We start from the raw sequence: 23,028 nt of genomic DNA on the forward strand, positions 1-23,028 counted from the left end.
AGGTTCACTGACTTCAGATCAGTGCGAACACGGCGGACCGGTCACACTTTGTTTAGCTTTTATTTTTTTAACCAAAGCAAATCCAAACGATTATTTAATTGTCCATTAATTGCGCGGTTGTTGTTTCACTTGTTTCTAATTTTGGTTCGCACCGTGGACTGTAACAAGGTGACTGTCATGCTTTTTGAAGATGCAATTAGAGCACAATTGCGAGTTTGTGTGGTATGAACATGTGTTACAGCTTGTTGAGCTTGGGGAGGAAATGTTAAGTTTAGATCTTCTGCCTAGTTGAAGTTGATTAAATTGCAACACTCATTTAGTTGGTGTTAATCACTGAAACATCTGCGGATAATGATTTTTACATTTGTGCATGACATCATCTATTAGACATTAATTTGATCAAAATACATGTGTGTGTGCAAGTAAACCTCACTCCACTGACCTCTAAAGGTGCTCTAGCAACAGACGCTAGAGGCCATGGTCTGTAGCCTCCTTGTTAGAGCAAACGACTACCATACAAAGATTCTACGGTTTGATCCCAGCTCAAACTGGTTTTGGTGCAGTAGGACTGATGGATTACATGTGGGGGCTTGTCCAGGATGGGAGTGAGATTTAGGGGAGTGAGTGTAACGGAGGCCAGCTAGCGAAGTGCTATGTAAGTAAACCTCACTCCTCTCACCTCTAAAGGTACTCTAGCAACAGACATTAGAGGCCATGGTCTTGACACAGGTACACAGCACCTTATAACAAAATACAATGCAATACTTTCTAATACGCATTTGTACACAAAACTTTCTAACTTTTATATTTATATATTTACAATTCAACATCCGGAGCTTTTTGTCTAATTGCTTCTCTGTTTAATGTTAATCGTCTTTTTTTCATATTTACTTTCATGTTGTCACTTTATGTACACTGGAAGCTACACACACTTGGCAATAAAACCAATTCTGGTTCTGATTGTTAGAGCAACTGACTATGCAAAGAATCAGCAATTCGATCCCAGTTCGGAACAGGTTGGGTGCAGTAGGACCGGTGGGTTAAATGTGGGGGCTCGTCCAGGATAGGAGTGAGGTATATGAGTGTAACGGAGGCCAGCTAGCGAAGTGCTACGCAAGTAAACCTCACTCCTCTGACCTCTAAACATGCTCTAGCGACAGACACTAGAGGCAGTGGTCTTAAGCCTCCTTGTTAGAGTGTGTGTTTTTATATTTGAACATTTTAAGAAATATTAAATATTATACAAATATTTGTGGAAAATACTTTGTAGTTTAATTCATCTTAATATATTGATAAACATCTTGTTTTATACTTAAGTATCATTAGTAATTCCTGGTGCTCAGATATGATCATTACAAAAAAATATTAACATAATAATATGTCTTGTTTTATTAATGTTGAAATGTTTTCTAATATATTATTAATGATTTTTGCAGCTTAACCCTCAATTGCACATTTTAATGGTACATGACAGAAATTATTCACATATTCCATATCAAATATCATGAGTCAGTGATCAGAGAGCAATAATAATGTACAAATCTTATTCAAATTGTAACATAATCTTTAAGGAAATAGAGAAGAACACATAAAACATACACAGTGCTCAGCATAACGGAGTACACCTCATTTTGAAAATGACTATTTTTATCCATTTACCAGTGAATATAGGTCATATATTTTGGTGCATTTGAACAAAACAAAACTGATGTTTATTAAAATTATATTTTATTCACCAAACATCTTGAGAAATAGGAGATAAGACATTTAGATTAATGTGAAATATTGAGGGGGAAAAATTACAAACTACAAAAGTTCAACAAAATTTTATATATTTTTTTGTTTTTGTTGAATTTTGCTCTTTTACATTTGTTGTTCAATATTTTTCTCTAACATATCAATTTAGGTGTACTAATTTTGGACTGTAATTATACATTATTTTGTTAGATTAGCCCTAACATTATTTTAAATGAGAGATTTGTAAGGGGTGTACTCATATATGCTGAGCACTGTATATAATGGTTTGTTACTGATCTATATATTTGACCCCTATTTTGTGTGCTGCCTGCTCTGTAAACTGACCACTTATAAATAAGTCAGTGCTACTTTTTGAACTCTTTTTTATCTGCTCAAACCTTGTTTTCCTCACAGTCACTTATTGTCTTTAAATAGGATTTGCCTAACTCTAATCTTTACTTCCATAAAACAAGCTTACACCCATTTTTCTGTCAAAATATATTAAAAAGATCAAATGAAATGAAAAATAATACTATATGTAATAATGATATGTGAAAATACCCACATGTATTGTCAGTAAAGACTTCTTGAAAAGTACCACTTATTGCACAATTTTGCTCTGAGGCAACCAAAAGTTGAATTTCTGAACATGTAAAAAAAAAAAACTTAACTTAAAACCTTACAAAAGGCTTCTCTAAAACTTCACAAATACACATATTTTTTGTACAGTTTATGCTACTTATAATGAGGATAGGCAAATAATCTTAACTTCTTCTCATACCATGTGCTCTTGTCACCATGAGTCAGAAAATTAAGTTCCACCTTCAAACGGTAGTGACTCCCACACCTTCTTGCATGTTTTATTGATACTTTTTCTAACATTTTCATTGGTTGCAATAATTAAAAAAATCTGTGCTTAGCACGAGCCTTAAGAAAATGTTCTGTTGCCTGATGGCAACTCTATGCTGTAGAGCAGGGGTGTCCAAACTTGGTCCTGGAGGGCAGTGTCCTGCATAATTTAGTTCCAACCCCAATTAAACAAAACTGATCCAGCTAATCAAGCTCTTTCAAGGCATACTAGAAACTTCCAGCTAAACTATGCAGGACACTGGCCCTTCAGGACCGAGTTTGGACACCCCTGCTGTAGAGGGTTACAGTTTTTGTTGACACAGTGAAAAACATAATTGATTAATAGAAAGTACAAAAAAACAGGTTGTACCTTTAAATACATTTGCAGAATACCTACCAGTATACCCCTCAAAAAACTAGTTTCAGCTAAAATTTGTGTAAAATATAGACCAATCAAACTGTTTAATAATCATTTATTAATCAAAATGATTAGCCCTCATATGCAATATTAAGTATTTTAAAAATATATTTATTATATTTCAAATGATATTTAATGGATTACGTAAATTTTCACTGTATGCTCTATACTATTTGAATGAATAAATATATACTATATAAATACTAGTATCTTAAAAAAAAATATCTAGTAAAATAGTAATTACTGGCATCATGACAAAGATAAAAGAAATCAGTTATTAGAAACGAGGTATTAAAACTATTACATTTAGAAATGTGTTGAAAAATATTTTCTCCGTTAAACAGAAAAATAAAAAGTATTTAAATTAAAGAACAGAACTTCAACTGTGCATATTCATACAAATACAGTATATAGTCTAAATAATACACTTACAAATACATTGTAACATATATATATATATATATATATATATATATATATATATATATATATATATATATATATATATATATATATATATATATATATATATATATATACATATATATATATATATATATATACATATATATATATATATATATATATATATATATATATATATATATATATATATATACATATATATAAGTATATATATATATATATATATATATATATATATATATATATAAGTATATATATATATATATATATATATATATATATATATATATATATATATATAAGTATATATATATATATATATATATATATATATATATATATATATATATATATAAGTAAATATATATATATATATATATATAAGTAAATATATATATATATATATATATATATATATATATATATATATATATATATATATATATATATATAGTGTGATAATTTACCTTATATTTATACCAGTGTGCTGTTAATCCAGTCTTCTCTGCAGCTGTTTCTGCTTGTCCATGTGGATGTGAGTAACATCAGGGCCGCTCGGATGCCTTGGGTGTTTTGGCCTTGTGTTAGAGAGGTAATTTGCTCCGCTCAGCTTGGTTCAGCCTGACCGCCGTCACTGCAATCTGAGTATCCTGAGTGCACAATCTTATGGAGGCACGCAGAAAATCATATCAAATAGTGTAGCCTCTCATATCGCTTTCATCACATTGTGAGTGAGAATGAGAGACAGAGAAGGACAAAAGCCCAAGACAATGAGAAATCGTGTGTGTTTGCACAGCAAATGGTCACAGCTAGAAGCAGCAGCAGCAGCAGTGAGTCCTGACTCTGTCAATTGTTTTTTTTTTCTCTTCTTCTTCAGTCTAGAGGGATGGGGAAGGCCTCTAGTTCCCTTAACAGTTGTTCCAATACCTGTTTGAAAGCCCAGAGAGAGTAGAAAGTACACAGAAAGTGCGCATCTCCCTGTGCCTTCTGAGACGTGCTGCATTTTAAAACTGGGACTCGTATCTGGATAAATATTATTACATGAATACTGTTATATTTGGCACATGTTGCCGGTTTATTGTTTTAACTAGAGCAGGATGTTGACACATAATCATGTAGCTACTTTATTCCAGATAGTTTAAAAGTAAAATGTTGAAAAATCAACATTATAAAAATAAAAATATTGCTACATATTGCTACATTTACTACTATTACTACTATTAATAATTATACTATACTACTGCCACTGCTGCTACTACTACAACTACTACTACTGCTGCTACTACCACTACTACTTCTACTACTACTACTACTACTACTACTAATAGTAATAATAGTAATAATAATAATAATAATAATAATAATAATAATACACACCTAATTTTACTACTGTTACTACTACTGCTGCTACCACTACTTCTACTACTATGACTAGTACTACTACTACTTCTATTACTTCTACTATTACTACTACTACTATGTCTGCAACTACTACTACTACTTTTACTAGTACTACTTCTTCTATTACTTCTGAACCCGCTACTGCTACTACTAATAATAATTATAGTTATAATACTGGTACTATTACTACTACTTCTACTACTAGTACTACTACTCGTACTACTACTCGTACTACTACTACTACTACTATTATTAATAATAATGTTAATAATAATGTTAGTATTAATACTACTACTACTACTAATAATAATAATAATAATAATAATAATAATAATTATTATTATTATTATTATTATTATTATTATTAGTAGTAGTAGTAGTAGTAGTAGTAGTAATAGTATACTAATCATTATAATAATCTATATTTTATATACATAAATATATTATGCTGCAATGTTTAAAAGTCACAGTTCAAGCTTTATTATATCACAAGTTTTAATTACCCATCTACTTTCATGTTTTACGTTCTTTATTAAGATACAACCAACATCTATATGTAAATGTGTGCATACATATATTTGAACACAATTTCAGAAGGATAAAATTTATCAGCAAACTTTTCCCAGTAATTGATTACATTGATCGCAAGCCTTTTTCGAATTGGCAAAATTTCATAAAAAAAATAGCTTTTATGTCATGAAACTTTTTTAGCATAAACTTCTGAACTGGAAGAAGTAATTTTTTATTCTTGAACTTATATCTTATTAGTTCAGCGTCTTTTTTTTTTTTTTTCAGCGGAATTTTGGGAATCTCTTTTTAGAACTCTAAAATTCAGAGAGGAAAATGATACATATATAAACTTTTCAGAATATGAATATAAATATGAATGAAGCTGTAAAGTTTGTAAGTACCTGATGTAAGGATGCAATGCAAAAAAAATAAATAAATACAATTAAAAATCTCACTTTGCGAAAACTGCCTTTAAAAAATTGTATTGCAATTAAATTCTAGACACAAATAAATGTGTGACCAAAGAAACCCTCGCAAGTGTATTTTGGAAGTTCTCTTAACATTAGACTGAAAAACTGAAAAATCCAACAACTCAGAGTTGACTTGTGCTTAAGAAACAAACTATTTCTGCTCCAGAGTCTCGCCTTAAGTGCTGACTCATTCCTCCAACACTCCTATAAGTAGATACTAAGGGTGATTGAGTTATTTTCATTCATTTTGAAGTCTTCAAGCACACAGAGCGCTAATCAATTATTTCATTAGGAGATTTAAAATGCACTGACATTAACAGCCTTGCTGCTCTGAAATATAATGGTGAAGAAACTCCACAAGAGGTACTTTATGCTCAACTCATAGCTGAAATCAAGCTTAGGTTTGGAGACCGACTGGCGTTCATTTGCTCTCTTTAACCACACAACCCGACATCACACAGTGAGGATTTGAGTTTCTATGGAGATCTCGGCGAGTTTATGAGGTGAACGAACTTTACAGAGTGCTCAGAAAACGACTAGTTTCCCAATGGATAAATGCTTCCTTCAAACCCAGCACTTCAAACAAGGGTGAAAATGAAGGCATTTAAATTGAAAGTTTAACAGAGATATTTCGGTGCGCACTGGTGCTTTTGAAAAGAGCTTTTGATGGCTTGAAAGTAATTGCATTGAGAGAAGGCAATTTTTCCTTTAGGATTTTTTTTTTTTTTTTTTTTTTAGTTTAATGAATTAAATAGATTGATGTATTGTTTAAAAATACTACCGTTCCATGTGTGCACAGATCTCCGAAGGATTCTTCTGTTAGCAGAAGGTGTTTAGTATTATCTTCTGCACGGTTATTAAGGCACATTTTGAAATGAGTTTTTTGGTATATAAAAGCGATGGATAGAAAACTGTTACTGAAGCATAGGGTAGTGGTTATTATGCTTGACTTGTCATTAAAAGAAGGTTACAGAAAAGTACTTAAAGAAAGGATATAATATAATGTTAAAGCTGCAAGCCATGTTGAAAGGACCTTCGCAACCAGGCTTACTGCCGACCAGTGACCTAAGGATGAAGAGAATTCTGTACAATATGCATTTAAGCTGGTAAATATAGGGCGAGCATGACAAAATCAATGACATGTGCCAATATTCAGCAGGAGGCGCTAAATGAATATTTGCAAATAGATGTCTAAGGGACAAGACACTCATCAAACAGGTGAATTTAGTACAAGATCTAACATTGTATTCAAGAGTTCCTCTTTTATGTGGAAGCATGGAAATTGATCAGGGCACAATAGACACTTTATTTGACTTTGGATTAGACTGACAAAACTTGGTGTTGATCTGGTTAAATCTTTAGGACGATTTTGTTGAATGTTAAATCAAGTCATTTCCTTTTGCCAAAAGGTGGCTCTAGCAGAATACCTTTGTACAAATGCTTTCAGGTCCAAACTGTTATCAAAACATGTCTAAGTTACAAGAACTTTCAGGCCCTTTGACGAAAACTCTAGAACACTAAGTGTCTTTGCTAAGGACAAAAGGCCCAGTGAAGGACCCTCAAACTGCCAAGGAATAGATCTGGAACTCATTTATCGACAAATCATGTAAATCCACAGTGTTTGTGCAAAAAGATCAACTGATAGAGATCGCAAATGACAGTGGACTTTTAGGTCTATTATTTCCAATGGACGTGCGTGACTTGCCAGGAAACTGTTAATGGTCTTCTTGCAAGCTACAAACCAAAACCCCTCCTTGGTCTGCGGTAAAATTGTTAATCGTTGACCAGTCCATGGTGATAAAAAGTTCGGCGACCTCTGCTCTAGAAATCCACAAATTTTTTCCACATCTTTTGCGCGCACAAGTTCATTGTTTCCAATGGAGGTGCACACGTGTTGTGACACGCTTCCATTTTCCAGGGACACGTAGTTGAAAACATCTCCACTTTCGCAAGTGCACCACAAATCATGTGACAAGAACAGACCATGTATTTACATAGACAAATATGAAGCACCCAAACACTGTAGTGCCTTTTTAAAATTCTCCACAAATAAAACTTGTATCAGAGCTGCAACAATTTGTCAATTTCGCTAAGAAAAGGGTTGACGGTAGCACAAAGAGAGTTGAAAATGGTGAAAAAATTTATGTGCCTTGCGCTTTCCACGCTTTAAGACGAGATATGAAAAACGGCTGCTTAGACTTTAAAAAACAGTATTTATTTTTCTTCAGCTTAATCCCTTATTTATCAGTAGTCACCACAAAGGAATGAACCAAAAACTATTTCAGCATATGTTTTTTACACAGGCAAATGCCCTTCCAGCTGCAACCCAGTACTGGGAAAAAAAATACATATATTATATTATATTATATTATATTATATTATATTATATTATATTATATTATATTATATTATATTATATTATATTTTGTTTATAATATTATATTATTATATTATATTACATTACATTACATTACATTACATTACATTATATTATATTATATTATATTATATTATATTATATTATATTATAATAAAAGTAATGCACATCTAGAGGATTGTTCTTGCACAATAAAGCACTAGATTGAGAAGCTTTATTCTGAGAAAAACAACTGCCTAGATGTACATACCATGAAATGCAGTGATTGACAAATCAGGACTAAGTATTAAAGAAAAAATGTTTTATAATATAATATAATATAATATAATATAATATAATATAATATAATATAATATAATATAATATAATATTATAAAACAAAACATAATATAATATAATAATATAATATAATATAATATAATATAATATAATATAATATAATATAATATAATATAATATAATATAATATAATATAATATAATATAATAATATAATATAATATAATATAATATAATATAACATACCACAGTATTTATGTCTACATTATTTTCTACATATTGTAATCACTGCATACAAGATCCCTCAAGTCCCTCAAGATTAAGGAAGAAAATGTGTACTGTAAATCCAGCGTTGTTATACTTGGGAAAAAAAAAAACATGAAAACAATCAAGTTGTTTCGTCTGTCTTTGTCGACAGTGTATTCAACCTCATCCTTCACATGCTAGGCCTAGTAACAGCGCAAGAATGTGTGTGTGTGTTTGTGAGAAAAATCAATACATCTTTACTGTCCAGGTAGCAGCAATGTTCAGTCTTGGCTGTACTCTAACTTCCTGACAGTAATGTTATTTGGAGGTAATCCAGTGTTATATATTATAGCTTTTTTTTCCCTCTATAGACCTCCGATGCCAAATCAATCCCTCTCTCCAAAGTAAATTAATAATGAATGCCCTCTCTTGTTCATGTCACAAGGTAGCCAGAGGGGGCTGCGGAAAGATTTATTTTCAAAACCGCACTTGGTCTGATACCTGATATATTTTTGTCCTCCGCAAGTACAGTGGGATATGCTTGATGCACTGCCTGCTCATATAGAGTTAGATCTGTGACTCAGATGCTCTGAGAATGGATAGCGGAAGTACGGGTATGTGATACTCAAACATAATGTCATTTTTTTCTGTTAACAGTAATTAAATTATATTTTGCTTGTTGTCTTTTTGTTCTGGTCATTTTTTTAAGGGATAGTTAATCCCAAAATAAAATTAGCTCATTATTTATTCTCACGTACGTAGTTTTAAACCTTTGAGTTTCATTTTTAAAACCAACGACTTCAACATGAAATGGATGGTTGATTTAAATCTATTTTAAACATTAGAATATTAAGTAAATACATTTACCGGCCACTTTATTAGGTACACATTACTAGTACCGGGTTGAACCCCCTTTTGCCATCAGAACTGCCTTAAACCTTCGTAGCATAGAATTAACAAGGCACTGGAAATATTCTTTTGAGATTTTGGTTAATATTGACATGATAGCATCATGCAGTTCCTGCAGATTTGTCAGCTGCACATCCATGATGTGAATCTCCCGTTCCACCACATCCCAAATGTGCTCTATTGGATTGAGTTCTGATGACTGTGCAGGCCATTTAAGTACAGTGAACTCATTGTCATGTTCAAGAAACCAGTCTGAGATGACATGACCAGTCGTGCTTTATGACATGGTGCGTTATCCTGCTGCAAGTAGCCATCGGAAGATGGGTACATTATTATCATAAAGGGATGAACATGGTCTGCAAAAATACTCAGGTAGGCAGTGGCATTGACATGATGCTCAATTTGTCCTAATGAAATCCAGGAAACTATCCCCCACATCATTACAACACCACCACCACCAGCCTGGACCTTTATACAAAAAAGGATGGATCGATGCTTTCATATTGTTAATGCCAAATTCTGACCCTACCATACGAATGTCGCAGCAGAAATTGAGACTCATCAGACCAGGCAACGCTTTTCCAGTCTTCTGTTGTCCAGTTTTGGTGAGCCTGTGGGAATTGTAGCCTTGTTTACCTGTTCTTAGCTGACAGGAGTGGGACCTGGTGTGGTCTTCTGCTGCTGTAGCCCATCTGCCTTAAGGTTGGACATGTTGTGCGGTCAGAGATGCTCTTCTGCATACCTCAGTTGTAACGAGTGGTTAATCGAGTAACTGTTGTCTTTCTATCAGCTGGAAACCAGTCTGGCCATTCTCTGACCTCTGGCATCAACAAGACATTTGCGTCTACAGAACTGCAGCTCATTCTCTGTAAACCCTAGAGATTGATGTGCCTGAAAATCCCAGTAGATCACCAGTTTCTGAATTACTCAGGCCAGCCTGTCTGGCACCAACAACCATGCCATGTTCAATATCACCTAAATCACCTTTCTTTCCCATTCTGATGCTCAGTTTGCACTGCAGCGGATCATCTTGTCTGCATGCATAAATGCATGAATTGCTGTCATGTGATTGGCTGATTAGAAATTTGCGTAAACGAGCATTTGAACAGGTGTACATAATAAAATGGCCAGTGAGTGTTTATCCTACTCTAAATATATCAAAACTTATTATTGGATTAGTAATATGCTCTTCAAAGCACTTTTTTAATTTAGATTTTCAAATAGCTGTATATCTCAGTCAGCATATCCTAACAAACCATACAGTACATCAGTGGACATTCTTATATATTCAGCTTTCAGATGCTGTTTTAGTGTTAATTGAAAAAATAAAATAATAATAATAATAATAATAATAACTTATAGTCTTGGTCCAGGATAACATTTCACAAAACTGAAGCAAGATCGTTATGTTTTTACTTCATATTTTAAAATTACCCTGTTTAATTAAAATCAATATTTGCTCACTCTTCTGAATTTAATTTTGGTGTTTGGATCCTTATTAAAGTTCAGGAGTTGCATCTCATTTTAAATTAGAGCAGATAATGCTGCCCATAATAAACCAAGTAAGCAAACTAATCTTGTTTCAAGCTGTCCATTCTCAAATCGTATTTTCCCATCTTTTTGTTTGCAAAAAAAAAAAAATAAATCTACAATCTTAGTAATCGCGGCTTCTAAAAACACGGCGCTTAGGATAGGGTTTAAAAAAGGGAGATTCTCTTGACTCAATATTATGAACGTGATGTAATACCAATAATAATGAGCCCATTAGAAATAGGAAACAATATGTTATGATAAGCATTTGAAGATATATCATATTACTCAAAATATCTGGACAAGCCACAATATGCGCCTTCTACGTCATAATATAAAGATATATAAAGCAGTTGTCAATGCCAATTTCTATTATAAACTGATGCTAGCAATGGTTGCCCTGTTCAAAGATCTTCTGGTTGGTACACTGCTTTTAGCTGCACAACATGTGAAAGTTGAAGATCTTTCAACTTGACACGGCATCTAAAAAAACATGCACAGCACTTCAAAAATGTGAGGCGCAAGCATAACGTCAAACATGTTCGTCAAGTGTACGTTTACATTAAAAATCAAAAGAAAAATAGCACATTGGAGAGGAAAAACACTTTGTGTAAATGTTCCCTTAATCATCAACAATTGGTGCATTATTATTAACGGTGTTGGTGAAAGTTATTTTAAAGTAATGTTAAATTTCTGAGCAACTTTTTTTTTAAAACTTATTGTGTTCACTTTAAGGAAAGTAGTGTTATATTTAACTTTTTTTATCGCCACTGGTTATCGCCATATACTGCATCGGTTTAATAAGTTAAATTGTTCTCTGATATCTACAAAGTAGGTTCATGACTTCGGCAAATAAAAAAATCTCCAAAATAAGCTCATTTATTACTCCATAAAATACACCTAGAAACAGATGGTCAATGATTGACCATTTATGGCTTATGTCGTGAATATTAATGAGCTCCGCTCTGATGTGCAGATCTTACAGACAGACAGACACACACATAGCATGATGTACGCTGAACAAGTACAAATATAAACCCATCACAGTAATGCTAATCTATTTTGCTCAGCAGATCTGCTGTGTATAAAGGTTAAATTATAATTAAACTTGACAAAAAAATGTGTGAAAGAGGTATCGCGTTGTATTTGAAAGCTATATTGTCAAAGAAAACAGACAGGAAAGTATCAACCTCTGTATGAACAGATGACAGTTAAGCTGAGTGATTCGAAATGATTCAGCAGTTTACATATGTTTGTTGAAACATACGCATTTAGTTTCACAATAAGCACAAAAAATGTTCAAAAGATGCAATTAAACATATTACGCCTCTTCAGGGTGGAAATGAATGAATGTATGATCTGCAAATCTTGCATTTTACATTCTGAAGCGATTTTGGAAATTATTTGTGCAGTTGTTGCCCAGTAATGCATAGTAAACAATTTGGTGCTCGCATTTTCAAAATAAAAGTCTCAATACATAGTAAGTTTAATAAATAAAGAAGGAAAACTATCATTGTTTTCACTCTAAAAAAAACATTTGGCTTTACAAACACAACCTGAGGCAAGCATATTAATGATCTCAGAGCTACATAAGAGTCTGTGTTCTCTTGATGACGCGGCTGCTCATCAGGTCAGGATGAACAACCTAAAGTAAGCATACATGCAAATGATGGGGACATGACCCATGAGCCTTGTCTCATTTTCTTTGTGTTCTGATGGGTCAATTGTTTTACATGAGAACGAGGAAACAGTGGTGTATGACACTCACGGTATACCCATTTGTACTTATACTGATCTCTAATTATTCTACTCTGCCTTGGTACACCCAGATTTTCTTGATAGGGCACCTTTAGGAAAGTAATATAATACTTTTAGAAGTAACTTTTTGCAACACTGATTAACAATACTCTCATCTCACACCTTTCTCACAAACAACTGCAATATTATCACAGACAAATAAAACTGCACACTCCATGCACTGAAGTAATTCTCATTTTTAATGAGCAATAACATGATGGCAACACAATATAAATGAGCTCCTCCTAATCCATACTAGCATAAGAATAGTCTATCATCCCATTATGACGATGCAAAAAAAAAAAGTTTAATTTCCCAAAGCGCGTGGATTTTGGGTGTCAGGACGAAAAATGGAGGGCCGTGCTTGTTTATTCCGCATGCTTAATTTTCCCCGCCCTTGGATGCTTCTCATTGCACTGAAAGGGTAGACACTTTATTTGGATTAAATTGGTTTGCTGTCTGCTCTCCTCTGATAAGGGACTATAAGGCGGAGTTATTTATTAATTTATGTATTTGTTGCATTGTGCTGATTCAGTGTGGCGCGATGAACATGCAGCTCAGACATGCTCTAGTGGCCGGAGATGCTGCACTACAGCTTTTTTTCCTGAAGGTTCTGACTGCTCAAGGTTAAGACTGATTGGATTGGATTCAGCCTCAGTGTCTTACCAAAAGGCTGTTATTACAGTGCACAGCGTTTTTATGGCGATGCTGTAAATAATCATTTAATGCGATAGCCCAAGCAACAACGTGCAGTCACTACAGTGCACATGTACTTAAAGGGGTTGTTCACCACTAAATCAAAATGACTCTTTTATAGCTGTGCGCGATGAACTAGGGGGTTTCTTACCTTATGTTAATACCAGGACATGCAAAAACATATAAGTAAATAAAAAAATAAATAAATAATGTATTCATGTACCTAGGGCTGTGCTATTAATTGAAATCGCTTCGAAATCGCGAATTGAACATGCACAATTTCTAAATCACCTTCCAGCACTATTTTCGCATAAAATGTTGTGTAAACCAATCATAACGCAGCATGCAAAGAGAGCTCGAAAACAGGAGACTAGGCTTAATGACAAGTAGCCCTCATAAACAAGGATGATGAGTTCAGCACAGGAGTTCCCAAATAAGTCAACATCTATGCTGTGGGATTACTTTGGATAGAGGTTGGCTGACCTGTCAGTCGCATGTCGCTTCTAAAAACAAGTGGAAAGCCTCACCATTCAATGACGTTTGTGCTCGTGCTTCTTCGTTGTTGCTCTGCGCCCATCAACTGTTGTCCTAGAGGATGACAAACTTATAAAAACATTGCGGCAGTTTCGATACAAGTTGGGTGTTTGGGTGTTCTGTGTTTGTCTGAGGTAATTAGTGTACTGAAATGCCTTTATTCTATATAATGTACAAAGCTAATGGCTCAGTTCTTTTTACGTGACTCATGGTGACAATGTAGCATTCTGAAAGTAGAAATGTTTTCAACTGGGCGCACATGGAATACATGCGTGCGTCACTCCCAATGTGTGCGCAAGCCAGGCGCCTTCATTAGAAATAACTAACATTTGCATGCAAAAGACTTGATATGTGAATATACTATTTCACGACAGTGTCACAAAGAGGTCTATGCATAGCAAAAATAATAAATAAATAAAAAATACAAATCTGTGGACATGTAAAAAGAAAATTACACGTAACTACTTCTGACGTGGTCAAACAGAACTTGTGTTTGACAACACACACACACACACACGAAACAGCCCTACATATACAGGAATTCTGATAATTGCTGTAGTCTATTTAAAATTATTTAAAGTTGTTTATTAATTTCTCATTTCAATAAAATCATTTGAATTTAATTATATCTGAATTTGAAATACTTTCAATTATTGATTAATTGATATAGTCATAAATATAAGTTGATATTTTGTGTATATTTCAGTTGTTTAATTAATTTGTTTAATCATTGAGCACATTAGCATCTTGAATATTTTATTAGATTATTTTAAAATATAAAATACGTTTAATTTTCGATTTATTGATACAATCATAAATATAAAATTGTTGCATTTTATTTACATTTTAGTTGTTCATTAACTCAAAATGCTAGTTTGCCCAACAAATAAACAAGATAATACACTTTTTGATTGAATGATTCAATGACTGACTCATAAGAACTTCAATTGTTTCAATACTTGATAAATCCGCATTTTTGAATGAATCTTTTAAATTAATGATTGAGTTATTATCTTTACTGGATTTTTTGAATGAGTGATCCAGTGACTAAAGATTTCACTTGCTTCATACCAGATGAATCAACATTTTTTTTTTCAAGATCAAGAATCTTTAAATTAACTATTAAACTAATCACTTGTAAAGACTTCATTCACTTCCTTACTGCATTTTGAACAAATCACTTTAATTATTTAATTCATTCATTAATGTTCTGAATGCTTCTTTTTAAAGCGTTCAATGACAAATACACATTTCTATAGCTACTTGACAGCACATGTAACAATGTAATCTTCAATTTAAATGGTATTATTTTTTAAAAGTAATTTTCTCATTTGATTTGTATGCATATATCATTGTTGATATCAGAGCTATATCCCCAGCACTTGTGTAAGACTTTTGTATACATTTTGTGTAAACTTTTGTGTAATAATTTGTGGTCTCATTTTATTTGTAACACTGTAAGCTATTACATCGTCTTGCTTTTTACAACAAAGACACTGTTTTCGCGCGTAACTAACATAGTACACAATGTAAACAACAGGTCCTAGGCAGAAATGGTGACATAAACAAACAAATAATGATCCATAATTCATCACTATTGTGTTGTTGGACTAAATGTGTTTGATGGGAGGTTGTTCCGAGGACTCTTACCTTTCAACCGTGGTGTACAAGCGTTGAATGCGTGTATATCTTGTTATTACGATGATATATACTCAATATCTAAGCATGTTCTGTAGCTTAAACAAATTAAGCAAATACATTCTTTATAAACTTCCCATCAGTTCAGATCAGTTATAAAGTATTTTTTTTTGTGTGTGTGTGTCTTGAATTAATTTCTGCAGTGAAATCATTGATTCTGTTTACAAAGCCTGTCAACATGACTTGTTTCCCATAAGTTTTTGAGTTCCACTTTAATTTCTGACTTTCTGTCTACAACGCAAATATTTTCAAAAGAGTTGGAATATTATGCTTTTGTGTTGTTTTTGAACTTTGACAGCCTCTTTGTGCATTCATTCCCACTTTATTGACAAAAACACCTTTCATATTCAATAAAAACATCACACATATTGTATTCCAGCAAAGTCCAGCCAGATTGAGTGCGAGTAAATATTAATGGTAAATTTTTCATCTTCAGGTGAACAGTTGCTGTAAACACAAGTCTTGCACATGTTCAGTCATCTGTGCTTGCATGCAAACACACCAGCCGTGTTCAGCGAAAGGCCGTTTGAACAGCAACTCTTGTTTTCCTGTATTATTTTATTATTTACCATATCATCCGTGTCTACATGACGAATGTGTGTGCGCTTTGCTCTTTGATCCTATAAACTGTGTTTCATCAGGGGTTTCGTTCAATTACCGGTGCAACAGCTGCTTTTGCTTTGCATTTTTTCTCTTCTGTTCCAGACAACTTTGAATGCCCTTGAGTGTGCTTCCTTACCATGTTTGGCAACCTTGTGTTTTATAATCAGCCAACGTGTCTACTTCTGCTATTATGGGTGATTTTTTTTTTTTTTTTTTGCTTTTTGCTTCTTTTATATCCACCCAGGGAGACATTTGTTGAAGCAGATTTTTTCTTCTTTTATGTCACAGATCAATATGATTTTTGTAATTAGGTAGTAAAAATATAATTTAATTTAATTTAATTTAATTTAATTTAATTTAATTTAATTTAATTTAATTTAATTTAATTTAATTTAATTTAATTTAAATATTACTTAAATTAGGTTAATCATTAATTTAAATACAAGCGTTTATTATTTATTTATATATACGATTTATTTGTATATATGTATATTATTGTATAATTGTATATTTATAAATTAATAACAATACGAAATACATTTTTAAAGCTGCAAAATTACTACAGATATACATAAACTGAACTACTAAAATTATTTGTACACACACACACACACACACACACACACACACACACACACACACACACATACACACATATATATATATATATATATATATATATATATATATATATATATATATATATATATATATATATATATATATATATATATATATATATATATATATACAGATGAAGACCATTATTAGCCACCCTGTTTATTTTCATCTCAGAGAGCTGATTTTTTCAGCACATTTTAAACAAAATAGTTTTAATGACTCATTACTAATAACTGATTTCTTTTATATTTGCTATGATGACAGTAAATATTATTTGACTAGATATTTTTCAAGACACTTCTATTCAGCTTAAAGTGACATTTAAAGGCTTAACTAGGTTAATTATGATAACTAGGCAGGTTAGGGTAGTTAGGCAAGTTATTGTATAATGATAGTTTGTTCTGTAGACAACAGAAAACATTGCTTAAAGGGGCTAATAATATTGACCTTCAAGTGTTTTATTTATATCCTAGCTATGTTCTAGCTAAAATAAAACAAACAAGATTTTTTTTTTCCAGAAAGAAAAAAAAATATTATCAGACATAATGTTCTTGCTCTGTTGAACATCACTTGAGAAATATTTAAAAAAAAACTTCAACTTTATATAATAATAATAATAATAATAATAATAATAATAATAATAATAATAATAATAATTATTATTATTATTATTATTAATTATTATTATTATTATTAATTATTATTATTATTATTATTATTATCATTATTATTTTTTGTTGTTTTAAATTATAACTTAAATTAGGTTAATTGTTAATTTATATATAAATAATAATTATAAAATTAATTATATTTTTGATATGTTAATTATTAAGATAATAAAAAGTAATATTTTAATTGTATTTATTTATTTATTTTATCATGCTGAATAAATCCCTGCTGCCCTGCAATATATGAATATGTTACAAATGTATATATGTGTAAAGATTAATACACATTCAACTACTTAATACATTTTCATAGTACATTAATAGATATACAGATAAAAATACAATATTTTATCTATTAAGATAAAATGTATTATGTATTTTATCAATAATTATTATAAAAATATCAATAACAAATATGGTCAAAAATATAAATTGAGTATTTAACAGATGTGTCTGTGCATAAAGATTAATACAAATTCTACAACTAATTCTTTCGTCCTGGTACTTTAATAGTTAGAACAGATTAATAGACTATTAAGATAATAAAAAAAATATTTTATTTTATTTTATTTTATTTTATTTTATTTTATTTTATTTTATTTTATTTTATTTTATTTTATTTTATTTTATTTTATTTTATTTTATTAAAAATAAAGCTGCAGAAATTCCACATTTCGTCTCTGTAACAAGGAGCATTCAGAAGACAGATCGGTGCAGGACAGTTTTAATATTTCCGTGTTGGATGCCCTGCAGTGCATTATGAACCCATCCACAGGGAATAGGCTTGATCTTTCCACTGATCTCCAGCGTTCTCATTTAGTCTATTATAAGACGAGGTGGAGGCCAGTGCCGCAGTTCCCACTCTCCACCAAAACCAACGCCTTTGCTTGTACCCCAGTACTTCTGCCCACCTGCCGAGGGACAAAAAAAAAAAAAAAAGACACAAAGAAGCACATTTACCTCATCTCTCCCTGGTGCTTTGGATGTTGCCCTCTAGAAGCTAAAGTAGTTCAGCTCTGCGCCTCTCACCGAATCGACTAAAAGAAAGAGCTTGCAAGCATTATGACCATAATGGGCTTTAATGAGCATCGAACGCCTATTATTCAAACGTGCGCCAACCATTTTTGGACCGCGATGCTATTAGAGATAAAACAAAGATTGCATGAAAATCGTCCCTGCGTTTTATTGAATGCCTAATCAGGCAAGTAATCAATTAAGCGCATGATTGCATTTGATTTTAATAGCTCTACAGTATATGAAGAGGCTCTATTTTGGCCTCCACTGCCTAACTGTTAGGCATAGCTGTAATTAGACACAGCATGTCCTCATTTAAGGAAGGTCTGTAAGTAATTAGCATCTAATTCCATTGTATCCGTAATAAGGAGAGATGGCATTGTCTTTAAAGAGGCAGTTTCAGGCAGCCGGTTTAGCTTTAAATATTACCCAGGGGTCACTGAATTTAATAAACTCAATCTTCAGGAGAGTTCGAAGCAGTTTTGATCGATGTCTAACCACGTTTGATATCAAGGGGCGAAACATTCGCTTTCAAAACAGATGCGTTTTTTTCTGACAAGCAGTACCAGGGGGACCATTTCAATGAATGTTAATGAATATTTGAATTTATCTTAATTGATGAATCCCCGCCGCATCTGTGTGATTCATATGGGAACTTATAGCTCGTAGCGCACATGCTAATGCTAAAGGTTGAGTATTCTCTTTGGTTCTCTTTCAGTTGCTCGCAAGGGGACTTTGTGACACACACAGCATGGCTGAACAGATCGAGTATACTCTACGCCGGAGAGGATAAGTGGTCTGTGGACCCGCGGGTGAGTCTGGTTACTCTGAGCCAGGAGGAGTTCACCATTAAGATCGAGGATGTGGACGTGACAGACGAGGGCCAGTACATCTGTGCGGTGCAGACCAGCAGCAGACCTCGAACCACATCCGTGCACATCATCGTTCAAGGTGAGTATTTCTGAGTGCTAGGGCTGAGTGCTTTTATACGCTGTTGATTTCTTTTTTTCAAAGGGGTACTTCATCTTGAAATGAAAATACCACCATCATTTAGTAGTGCTCGTGTCGTTGTGATTCTTGCAAGAGTTTCTGACTCTCTTTCTGAATGAATAAATAGTGTGGAATATGCAGCGTGCACATGTCTATAATGGGCATTGGAGCTGCGAAGCTTCAAAATGACAAAAAAAGGGCCATTAAAGTGACATTAACGTGTGATATTTGTGGTTTTATTTTTTATTTAAAGGGGATGTTTGCTTGACACCATTTTCAATCTTGCGTGTTCAGTGGCTGTTCATTTACATGACAATTTGGACTCTTGAAATGCTAATTTTTGACAACAGAATTGTTATCTTTTTTGTATGTCACTTACAGAAAGGATCATTTATGAAAACTGAGTATTACCTATTGAGTCTATAGGCCCATGCATCGCCCATGCTGTCGCAACTGGCTTGCTTGGTTTGAGACTTGTTGTTGCACATCGATGGATTTGCTCTTCAGTGTTTGGACTTTCAGCAGTGAAAATTAAACCACAATGAACTGAACTAAACTGAAATTCAATTCTAAAAACTGGACTGACTGTTTAAATTTACTAGAACTTCTATGTTTAGCTGCTTTGACACAAGCTGCATTGTAAAAGCGCTATGGAAATAGAGATTAATTGAATTGAATTTAATTTAATCGTGATTATATTCTCATGTAAAAAAAAAAAAAATACTGTAATAGTAAATATGATGTTTTTGAACTATACTATGGTGAAGTACTTAAATCAATCAGTTGTGGTAATGCTGTAGTTCAGTAGTAAACTGCTATAGTAATATTGTACTTGTACTTGTATCTGGTGAGCGACTCCCTTCATCAGCACGCATGATCGCATTCATCTAATTTGATTAAACTAAGCTTTCTAAATTATGGCTACATTTTACAAGCAAGGATTCTGACACAGCAACATGAAGCAGATGCTTTACAAAAGTTGAGTGTAAGGGGGAAACACGTCAAACTTAATGAAACATTTGAGGGCACATGAAACCATCCTAAAGGCAGCGGAATGCACGGCTTGCGACATCATCTTGCACTTTCACTGAGTACATTGACATGTACACCAACACTCCGATTTTAATATGATTTACAATCCGGTATCGAAATAGCCCCAAATGATACCCAATCCTAATAATAACAACTGTAGTATACAGTACAATAAACTTCCTTTAGTATAGTATAAAACGCTATAGTGTTTACTATAAAAAAAAATAAATAAATAAATAAATATATATATATATATATATATATATATATATATATATATATATATATATATATATATATATATATATATATATATATTTTTTTTTTTTTTTTTTTTTTTTCCATGTAGGTTTGGACTGATTAATGGATTTAGAGGTGTGATTCGTACTATGGATAGAAATATTTCCAGCAATGAACCATACTTTTAGTCTTTACTTCAAAGTATTTAAAAAAAATATGACTTCAGGAAACATGTGACATAAGTCATACAATTAATTTTTATGTTGTTATGTATATACTATTTTAATATAATATTTCAGCAATTAATTTAATGTTCTTTAGTAGACAAAAAGATGATGTAAAACTTTAGGAGCATAACAGAAATATCTAGATCTTTGTGAATTTTTATTTTTTTTACAGATGTCAAACCTGGCACAATGCACACAGTGCATCACATGTGCCAGACAAGTTTGTTTATGTAGCACATTTCCTCTAAAGTGCTTTACATAAACAAGAATACAGGAAACATAAAGAACAATAAGTATAAGAAATAAAAACAAAGAATCAAAATGAATAAAAACTGGTTAGAAAATTATGGTGCAAATGCCTTGTTGATGTCAGAGGAGAATGGCTAGACTGGTTTGACGTAGAAAGAAAATAAGAACTTAAATAACCACTCATTACAACCGAGGTATGCAGAAGAGCATCTCTGAATGCACAACACATTGAACCTTGAGGCGGATAGGCTACAGCAGCAGAAGACCACACTGGGTGCCACTACTGTCAGCTTAGAACAGGAAACCGAGAAGATTGGAAAAACGTTGCCTGGTCTGATGATTCTCGACTTCTGCTGCGACATCAGATGGTAGGGACAGAAATAGGTGTATTTATGTATGTATGTATGTATGTATGTATTTAATGCTTTAATGGGGGGGTTTTGTCACTTTGTGGTGCTTGGCAGTACATTAACCCATTACAAGTAGTCAATGTGCTTAACTGAGCAAAAATGTCTAAATGTCTATAAATATGCAACATTTATTGTATACTTCATGTAACAGAAAGTCCTACAACTTTCACAACGATCCTCAGAGAAAGTAAATGTAAGCAATCCCTTCTGTGTGCACATTTGCTCATGTTGGATGAGCTGTCTGTATGTTTGTACAGGTATAATAGCCATTTTTAGGAGGCCATTTTTCAGTATCGGTTAGAAACACCTTGAACTCCAGTTACGATATTGGGTATTTTAATGAAGTGGATAATTATGTAATTAATGCTGATTGTGTAAAACCTTGGAGGTGCATTTTTTACTCCTGATTTGTGGGTCCAGTGTTAATATGATTGATGGCAGTGTCATTCCTGTGCAGTGATGCAGTAAGTCATAACAGTGGCAAGCGGAGCTACAGTACTGTACACTGGCTGGGATTTAGAGCACAGCCGCTCACCACTGCAGAATTTCAGCTCTCTGTGCAAGGCTCATTATACTGCTGCAATTTGGGATAATCTTTTCTGCTAGTTAATTGTTCATTCCAGCACAATTTCTCAATTAGATGAGTGATGAGTTTAGAAAAGTACTGGGGGAAAGTTTTTCTAAACTGTGTTTGGTATGAACATTAAGCGTCATGTGTTAAACATAATATGTATCCTTTTGAATTAATTTTACAAAAGTGATTTAACATGCAACGATTTGGCATGATTTACAGTGATCAATGATTTCGTAACAAACATACTTTTTTTAAAAGTGAAACAAAATTTGAATTGAGGCTATTTTTAAATTAGTTTTTCTTTAAAATTATATAGGGATTTCACTTAAGTAGTGTCTAATTATCCCTTGAATCATGAAGATCTTGGTCTATGTATGAGCTATTTTTACACATGGTGACCTTTTAGAGGGCACTTTTTTGAAATCAATGGTATTAGTTTGGTCTTTTTCTCTATTGTTCACTATTATAATTTTCTTCATGATGACATGAAGCCAATGAAATTCAGTCAGCAATAGGCCACTGTC

The 23,028-nt window shown here is 32.7% G+C and overlaps 1 protein-coding gene across 20 annotated transcripts in view; it reads left to right on the top strand.

Annotated features, from left to right (window-relative positions):
- Nucleotides 1–23,028, top strand: part of ntm (neurotrimin) — a 628,604-nt gene that overhangs the window by 517,010 nt on the left and 88,566 nt on the right. For all 20 annotated transcript variants that reach the window (XM_087269720.1, XM_087269717.1, XM_087269724.1 and 17 more), the window contains 1 exon segment: nt 19,501–19,733. In XM_087269720.1, the coding sequence (XP_087125846.1) occupies nt 19,501–19,733 (233 nt within the window).

This window comes from Danio rerio, chromosome 10 (assembly GCF_052040795.2).
Source record: "Danio rerio strain M-AB ecotype USA chromosome 10, GRCz13ab, whole genome shotgun sequence".
NCBI classification, from domain to species: domain Eukaryota; kingdom Metazoa; phylum Chordata; class Actinopteri; order Cypriniformes; family Danionidae; genus Danio; species Danio rerio.